We start from the raw sequence: 9,854 nt of genomic DNA on the forward strand, positions 1-9,854 counted from the left end.
CACCTGTAGTCCCAGCTACTTGGGAGGCTGACACAAGAGAATCACTTAGGCCCAAGAGTTTGAGGTTGCTGTGAGCTGTGATGCCACAGCACTCTACCAAGGGTGACACCTTAACTCTGCCTCAAAAAAAAAAAATTTTAACAGATACATTATTTAAGGTTTTCCTCATTGGTCATTTTGTCAACATGACAGAAGAAATATCGATACCTGCTAGCTCACCATCATTAAATTAATTAACGCATGAGGTACACACGCAGAAAGCTGCAGACAACAGACTTGAAAGAGGTCACAAATTCTGTTGTTATTGTACTGTGCTGCTTGAAGAATGTGCCATACTCTTTGTCCTCCCAGTACTACTACCGTAAAACTTATAGAGGGCCAGGTGCAGTGACTCACATCTGTAACCCTAGCACTCTGGGTAGCCAAAGCAGTAGAATCACTTGAGTTCAAGAGCCCAAGTCCAGCCTGAGTAAGAATGAGATTGTCTAATAACAACAATAAAAACAGAAAAATATTAGGCATACACCTGCTGTTCCAGTTACTCGGGAGCTGAGGCAGAGAATCATGAGCCCTGAATTTGAATCTACAGTGAGCTATGATGATGCCACTGCACTCTAGTCCAGGAAGCAGAACAAGACTATCTTTAAAAAAAAAAAAAAACACACAAACTGAGAGGCATACCTCAGAGATCTTGCAGATTTGGTTCTGGACCACAATAACAAAGCAAACACTGTAATAAAGCCAAGTTACAATTTTTTTTATTTCCCAGTGCATAAAATAGCTGTATTTACACTGTAAGTCACAAAGACCATACATTCTATAATTTCATTTATATTAAATCACCAGATAAGCAAATCCACAGATATAGAAAGCAGATTAGTGAATGCCAAGAGTTGGGAGAGGGGAAAGGGGAGTAACTACTAATACTAAAAAATACCCAACTGTAAGCATGTACAATATATCTCACTAAAAAGCATAAAGAATATATAAGGTGAACTAAGAGTAATATTCCCAAATACACCATATTCACAGTTTACACTCGATCTACTTAACACTCACTTATAAGCCCCATAATAATGCTGCCAAGTACGCATACACCAAAAAAGTTTGAATCTTTAAAATGCAAGGTCACTTAACTGCAAGATTAACAGAATGACCCAGTTGAGCTTGCTCCAGGGAGAATAAAGAGGCAATTACAGTTACACATACATATTATACCCAAATTCATGTGTTGTGAGAGGCATTACCACAATTTCATTTTTAACAGTTAATATTTACACAGTGCTACTACCTTCATACCAGAACCTATTCTAAGAGCTTCACAATTATTCTTTTACAAACTTATAAAGATACAAAGGAGAAAATATATTAAATACCTTGCTCAAAACCACACAACTAATGTTGATGTAATGAAAATTCAAACCTAAAATCTGATATCAGAGCTTATACTCTTAAACTTCCTTAATAAACAAAAAGCTGATAAGTAAAAGATATTCAATTTGAACCTGATTATCATCATCCTCCTATATGATTTATGTGCCACCCAATTAGATTTATCATAGCAAGTTAATAAGTGTTATAGCTCACAGCAATACAGTTAATATATTAAAATTAAGACATGAAAACCTATCATTCATAACAAAATATCCATATTCTACTTACCTTCTGTATTACTGACTGCTGGCTCAGGAGTGATTCTTCCATCATTAATATTGGAGCTCTCCTCATCAACATACATCAGATGGTCATCTCCTCTATTTTCTGGCCAGTGTGGAACCTCGCTTGTGTCTCTCGAGCAGCTGCATACATCTTCATTCTTGCTGAAGTATCTCTGTAGCCATGCTGGCACAATGTTCTTAACTGATTCCGTCACCCTGCTAAGAATGCCCTATTGGGGGAAAAAAATTTGCACATTTTTAAAAATTTATTTTTTAAAATAAGTAATTATTTACAGAAAGCCAGCTAAGCAAAATAACTGTTCCCAACAAAGTTTGTCACAATTCAGTTACAGGCCTACCACTTTGGGAGATCAAGGCAGGTGGAATCGCTTGAGCTCAGGCATTCCAGACAACCCTGAGCAATAGTGAGATCCTATCTCCATTAAAAAAATTAAAAAAAAAAAAAAAAACAGAGAAACTAGCCAAGTGTTGTGGCACCTACAGTTGCAGCTACTAGGGAAGCTGAGGAAAGAGGATCTCCTAATCCAAGAGTTTGAGGTTGCTATGAGCTATAACCGCACGGCATTCTAGCCTGGGGTAACAGAGTGAGACTCCATCTCAAAAATAGGTAGGTAGGTAGATACTAATAGTTATTGTAGTTTGGCTACATGTCAGGCACGGGTTTAAGCAATTTATACATATTCAAGCTCTAAGCAATTTATAAATATTATTCAGTTTAATCCAACTTTGTGAAGTCGGAATATTCCCACTCTATGGACGAAGAGTTAATGAAGTTAAGTAACTTATCCAAGGTATAAACACCACTATCTAGGACAGAGTAAAAGCATGAGAGGGCTGAGCACAGTGGCTCATACCTGTAATCCTAGCACTGATAGACAGAGGCAGGCCAATCACTTGAACTCAAAAGTTCAAATTTGAACCAGCCTGAGCAAAAGTGAAACCCCCCTCTCTAAAAATTGCTGTGAGCTACGACGCCATAGCACTCCACCAAGGGGAGACAAAGTGAGACTCTGCCTCAAAAAAAAATTAAAAAATAAAATAAAAAGAAAAAAATTAAAAAAAAAAAGCATTGGTTTTGGGATTGCTAGGACCTACGGTAAAATTTGAGTACTTCTCTGTACTTTGATTTATTAGACATAAAAACAATACTACCTTCTATTATTATCCTTAGGAATTATAATGAAAATCAAATAATGTGAAAGTATGCCTCAATTTACAAGGTACCACAAAAACAAACACTGAAACATAATTACTAACAAGGAAAAAAGCCAGCAAAAACAAAATGTGGTGAGGTAATCCACTTTAAGCAACAATTTCTTTCATAAGGCAGCATTAGTAGGGTCTCAAAAAAAGTCAAAGAAGGGAAAAAACAACTCAGAGGTACAAAAAAATAAAGTCAAAGCAGAATGTATAAATCTACCTTGAAAGGACACCCAAGCCTAAAAGGACCTAAAAATAAATCTTATTAACAGAAAGCATGGAAGTCATGTCTGATATAGGCATTTGAATAGCAATTTCCTTGTTTGAAAAGATGTGGTGACAACCGGGAGATAGATATTTTTCCATATATTCTCCAAGCAAATTTTCAACTTATCTATAAGGTAGGTTTCTCTATCAAACATATGAAGCCAACAGTTTTAGAATACTCACTGCTGAAAAATATAAATTCACTTTTCCCTTTTTCTATGCTAATGTTACAAAGTATTAGGTATTTTAGAAAAAAGATTACAAGGTTTTTTGTATTTTTTAATTTCAAAATATCAGAAGGTACCTGTTCTATTTACATAAGATTTAATATTTATAAAAACACACATAATACTAGTTATTTCCTTTCTATATTTCAAAAACTTGAAAGTGTTTTCAAGATATAATACAGTTGGCTAGGCGCCTATAGCTCACCCGGCTAAGGCGCCAGCCACGTACACCTAAGGTGGCGGGTTCGAATCCCCAGCCCGGACCCGCCAAACAACAATGACGGCTGCAACCAAAAAATAGCCAGGCATTGTGGCGGGCGCCTGTGGTCCCAGCTACTTGGGAGGTAGAGGCAGGAGACTCGCTTGAGCCCAGGAGTTGGAGGTTGCTGTGAGCTGTAATGCCACAGCACTCTACCCAGGGGGACAGCTTGAGGCTCTGTCTCAAAAAAAAAAAAGATATAATACAGTTTAAGACAGGCTTTAGAATAAAAACACTCTTGAGGAAGTTTATAGGCTAAAGAACTACAGCAAGAATTTAATGTAGGGCAGGGTGCAGTGGCTCATGCTTATAAATCCCCACATTCTGGGAGGCCGAGCTGGTGGACTGCCTGAACTCACGGGTTCAAGACCAGCCTGAGCGAGAGCAAAACCCTCATTTCTAAAAACAGCCAGGTGTTGTGACAGGCACCTATAGTCCCAACTACCTGGGAGGCTGAGGCAAGAAAACCACTTAAGCCCAAGAGTTTGAGGTTGCTGTAAGCTGTGATGCCATGGCACTGGAGCTCTACTGAGGGCAACAAAGTGAGACTCTGTCTCAAAAAAAAAAAAAAGAATTTAATGTAGACAGAAAAAGTTTCTTGTCAATCTCCTAAGGTGTTTAACTACTGAAAGTATCAGAATTTTGAGATTCCCTACCCATCTAAGGCAAGAAGAGAACAACTTAAAACTGATACCACAGGTGGCACCTATGGCTCAGTGAGTAGGGCGACAGCTCCACATACCGAGGGTGGCAGGTTCAAAACTAGCCCCGGCCAAACTGCAACAAAAAAATAGCCGGACATTGTGGCAGGCACCTGTAGTCCCAGCTACTTGGGAGGCTGAGGCAAGAGAATCGTCTAAGCCCAAGAGCTGGAGGTTGCTGTGAGCTGTGACACTACGGCACTCTACCAAGGGCAACAAAATGAGACTCTGGTCTCTTTAAAACAAACAAACAAACAGAAAAGTTACCACAGGCTGGATGCCCATAGTACAGTGGTTATGGCGCCAGCCACGTACACCAAAGCTGGCGGGTTTGAACCTGGCCCGAGCCAGTTAAACACAAAGACAACTGCAACAAAAAACAGGCAGGCATTTGTGGCGGGCACCTGTAGTCCCAGCTACTTGGAAGGCTGAGGCAAGAAAATCACTTAAGACCAAGAGTTTGAGGTTGCTATGAGCTGTGAGGCCAGAGCATACCCAGGGAGATATAGTGAGACCGTCTCAAAAAAAAAAAAAAAAAAAAAAACTGATACCACACTTAACCAAAGGTCATATATGTGGTAGCATTAGACATCTTGGAGAAAACTGAACAGTCAAAATGGATATAACAAAGCTCATTTCACTAAAGTGCATGAACTTTGCTTTCAGCCCTTTGCTTTTCTAAACTAAAATTTAACCAACTCATTATCTACTCTCAGCACAGAGCAGCTCAGTACAAGAAAATTACAACAAGACAGAGGCATTCCTAGAAGCACAGGGAGTGACAGCATGAAGATCAAAAGAAACGTAGATTATAAAAGTGACCTGGAACACTATGAACGAACAAACATCTCTGCGCTTCAGTACCAAATATACCTTTGTAGGTTAAATGACTCTCGAATTTAAATTTCCTATTTATGATTATTTATCAAAGTATAGACTTTGCCTTTAGGCCACAGGCAATATTTTTAAGAACTTAATGCTGGAAAAAAAAATTTTAATGCTATTTTTTGTTGTTGATTTTTCTAAGCTCTTTCTTCTGCTACATTTCTGTGTCTTTTCATTTAGTTGGCTTTGAGGTGTTTATTCTTCCAGAGAATGGTAAGTTACCCTTGGTTCTTAGCTCCACAAGTTATTTTGGGAGGAAGGGATATTAGTGGGGCAACAAAAATGATAACTACTTAAATTTAAACTGTTAGATCAAGTAAATTTATTGCTGGAATTATTGACTTTTTTTTTTTTTTTTTTTAGAAACTTGTCCCAGAATACATCTTTCTTAGAGAAAGTTATCTTGCAATGTTACCCAGACTAACTTCAAACTCCTGGGCTCATGTGATCTTCCTCTCTCACCTCCCAACTATCTTGCCCCTGTATGTATGTGGCATTAAGATGTCAGTTGAGCAGTGCCCCTGTAGATAAATTAAACCCATGCACCACTAATCTATGTACTATGCAGAGCTGGTGCCTGCTCTCCCAGAACTGATGCTCCTGTACAGGCCTTGGGAAGATTATAATTACCTTCTTGTTTGACAAACTGCCCTTACATAAGAAGTGCAGGGCACCGTTGGTACATATAAGGGAGTAACTATCCCAAGACCTGGAGAGGCAGAGAATGTCTTCTGCAGGAACCTTCCATAAAGTTATAACTGCGGCAGTTATGTTTACTGCTAAAGCCTGAGAAGTAGGCAGGAAACTCCCTTGTCAGTGTACCTTTACTCACAGAACCTCAATTATCCCCTCTGGTTTTCTGTTTTGCTTTTTTTGTTTTTCAAATTGTAAATATTCTTTCAGATCCATACAGAAAGCTAGTATGTCCCATTCCTGTAAAGACCTGAAGGAAGAACTCTTCTCTCAAGTATTAAAAAGATACGTGGGTTATATTGGACCTTCTTTGGTAGAAAGGTCAAAGAAACCTTTTCTTCCAGAAGGAATCTATTTTCCTTCCTAATTCCTTTCACTCTTTCTCAGTTAGTACTTCAAAACTCTTACAAGAAGTCGCCAGTCACAGAGATATTTCCCCAAATCTATTTTCTAGGCAGGGTCTTTTACCTCTTGATAGTTTCCTACTCAATGCTGTGAACAATCAGATTATGTCTCCCTAGTGATTTTATTAATTTTCTTACAGACAGGGTCTCAATCTGTTGCCCAGACCCTCACTTTAAAATATTTCAGTTGAGGGCACAGTGGCTCACACCTGTAATCCTAGCACTCTGCGAGGCCAAGGTGGGTGGACTGCCTGAGCTCACTGGTTTGAGACCAGCCTGAGCAAGAACAAGACTCCATCTCTAAAACAAAATAGCCAAGCATTGTGGTAAGTGCCTGTAGTCCCAGCTACTTAGGAGGCTGAGGCAAGAGAATCACTTGAGCCCAGGAGTTTGAGGTTGCTGTAATCTATGACACCATGGACTCTACCCAGAGTGACAAAGTAAGACTCTGTCTCAAAAAAATTAAATTAAATTAAGTATTTCAGGCTCAGTGCCTGTAGCTCAGTGAGTAGGGCACCAGCTATATACCCAGCCTGGCCCAGGCCAGCTAAACAACGACAACTGCAACCAAAAAATAGGCAGGTGTCATGGCCGGCACCTGTAGTCCCAGCTGCTTGGGAGGCTGAGGCAAGAGACTCACTTAGGCCCAAGAGTTGGGAGGTTGCTGTGAGCTGTGACACCACAGCACCCTACCAAGGGTGACATAGTGAGCCGCTGTCTTAAAAATAAAAAAAAAAAAGAAATATCTCAGAACTGCTGTTTCATGTTAGCATCCTAACTACTAATATGAGTACATGTTATTAATTTCTTTTCTATGTATCAGATTCATCTTCTTTGTCAACAGCGAAACAGGCATTCCAACCATACTTGGGAAAGCATCCATATTACCCACAATTACACCCAACCTTTTACCTCTGTGAAGTACATAAATGAACTAGAAAAGGTGCTTTATTCTGGTAAATATTCGAGAATCTATACTAACTCATAGAGGTAAAGACAGACAATGGAGGTAAAGGCAGACACTGCTATTCTTTTTGTTTGTTTGTTTGTTTTAAAGAGATAGAGTCTCACTTTGTCACCCTCGGTAGAGTGCCGTGGTGTCACACAGCTCACAGCAACCTCCAACTAACTCCTAGGCTTAGGCGATTCTCTTAACTCAGCCTCTCAAGTACCTGGGACTACAGGCACCCCCCGGCTACTTTTTGTTGTGGTTTGGCCGGGGCGGGTTTGAACCCGCCACCCTCAGTATATGGGGCCGGTGCCTTACCGACTGAGCCACAGGCGCTGCCCAACATTATTGATTGTATACTACATGGCAGGCATCAAATACTAAGGAGGTAGCACTGAACAAGTTCTTGCTCTCTTGGAGCTTATATTCTAGGTTAGAGAGACAGACAAATAACCAAGTAAATATAATACGTAACACCTGAAGATAATATGGTGATTCAGTGCTATGAACAAAAATAAAGCTGGGAAGCAAAATGGGATATGTATCCCATTATGTAAGCAAAGATTTAAAAAGTGAAGGATAGGCCATACAAATTTCTTCTGGAGAAGTTATCACATACTGAGGGAACAAAAAGGTGCAACGACCCACACATAGGTGTACCCTTGGAATATTAGATCCAAACTTCTGGTAAACTTATCAATTAATGCAAAAATCTAATAAATCTTAAAGTAACTTTAAACCATTCAAAATTCCCTTTGATTCATGTGTGCATGCACATGTGTGAGAATCTGCATAATCTTTTGGTCTAGAGATTATATATCCAGTAAATATAAAACAGTATAGCCCTCATCCAGCAGTGAGATCATTAAAAAGGCAAATTTAACAAGCACTTAAGGTGATTCTTATGCAAATTAATGTTTGAGAACCACTGTACAATTATTCCAATTAAGGCTTTGGTAAACCTAACTCAGATATAAGCTTAACTAACATATAAGGTAAAATTTTATCTTAAAAGCCACCAATTTCTTTTTTTATTTTTTGAGACAGAGCCTCAAGCTGTCACCCTGGGTAGAGTGCCATGGCTTCACTGCTCACAGCAACCTTCAACTCCTGGGCTCAAGCGAGTCTCCTGCCTCAGCCTCCCAAGTAGCTGGGACCACAGGCGCCCACCACAACGCCCAGCTATTTTTTGGTTGCAGCCATTATTGTTGTTTGGCGGGCCGGGGCTGGATTCGAACCCACCACCTTAGGTGTATGTGGCTGGTGCCTTAGCCGCTTGAGCCACAGGCGTCTAGCCAAGGCCACCTATTTCAATGATTATCTCATTTTTTATCCCAAATACAACAAGCTATTATCTGAAAATCCATCAGAAGAAAACATAAAAGCCTACCTTTGAGTCAATTTTTTTCCATTGTTACAAAGCCTTCCACATACTATTAGGCTATAGTAAATAGCTAACTATTAGATGAAAGAAATTTTTTTTTTTTTTACTGAGGCAGAGTGATTTCACTCAGTTGCCCTGGGACTGAGTGCCATGGCATTATAACTCACATCAACCTCAAACTCTCAGGCTCAAATGATTCTCTTGCCTCAGCCTCCAGAATACCTAGGACTATAGGTGCCTGCCATAACGCCAGCTATTCTTTTTAGAGATGGGGTCTCACTCTTGCTCAGGCTGGTCTTGAACTACTGAGCTCAGGCAATCCACCTGCTCCAAAGTGCTAGGATTATAGGCATGAGCCATTGGGGCCTGCTTAAGAATTTTTTTCTTTTTTTGTTGAGACAGAGCCTGAAGCTAATGCTCTGGGTACAGCTCAAAGCAACCTCCAACTGCTGGGCTTAAGTGATTCTCTTGCCTCAGCCTCCCGAGTAGCTGGAACTACAGGCACCCGCCACAACACAGGCTATTTTTTGGTTGTAGATGTCATTGTTTGGCAAGCCTGCGCTGGGTCAAACCTGCCAGCTCTGGTGTATATGGCTGGCGTCTTAGCCACTTGAACTATAGGGGCCACCCTGCTTAAGAATTTTTAAAAAATTGCTAGGCTGGCTCAGAACCCGTAGCACAGTGGTTATGGTGCCAGCCAACATGCACTGAGACTAGCGGGTTCAAACCTGGCCTGAGCCAGCTAAACAACAATGACAACTGCAACAAAAAATTGCTAGGCAGACAGAGCAAAGGTCCAATGGCTCAGGCCTATTACTCCTAGCACTCTGGGCAGTTGGGAGGATCACCCAGGCAATACAGTGAGACCCTGTCTCTACAAAAAAAAATAATAATTAGCTATGTGTAGTGGCATGTTCCTGCATCCCAGTTACTTGGGAGGCTGAGGCAGGAGGGAAAAATGTCATAAAGTCTTTAAATCCTAATGCACTATACTAAATCTAGTTTCCATAATCTTAGTTTAACCTCCAAATCTATGAATTGTTGTACTTTGTAAGTTTTAAGTTACTCAAAAGTTAAGCTTACCCTATATACATCTAGTCCAAGGCCTCTAACCAGTTAAAATATTTTGCAAGTTAAAGAATTAAAAACCGGCTTGGCGCCTGTGGCTCAAGCGGCTAAGGCGCCAGCCACATACACCTAAGGTGG

General features: G+C 40.2%; 1 protein-coding gene across 2 annotated transcripts in view; it reads right to left on the bottom strand.

Moving 5' to 3' along the window:
• NUP153 (nucleoporin 153) overlaps window positions 1-9,854 on the bottom strand; it is an 86,616-nt gene that overhangs the window by 69,863 nt on the left and 6,899 nt on the right. For both annotated transcript variants that reach the window (XM_023512295.1, XM_003788324.3), the window contains exon 2: window positions 1,663-1,888. In XM_023512295.1, the coding sequence (XP_023368063.1) occupies window positions 1,663-1,888 (226 nt within the window). The remainder of the gene's footprint in view (window positions 1-1,662; window positions 1,889-9,854) is intronic.

Source organism: Otolemur garnettii, unplaced genomic scaffold (genome assembly GCF_000181295.1).
Source record: "Otolemur garnettii isolate 467f Iridium unplaced genomic scaffold, OtoGar3 scaffold00026, whole genome shotgun sequence".
NCBI classification, from domain to species: Eukaryota; Metazoa; Chordata; class Mammalia; order Primates; family Galagidae; genus Otolemur; species Otolemur garnettii.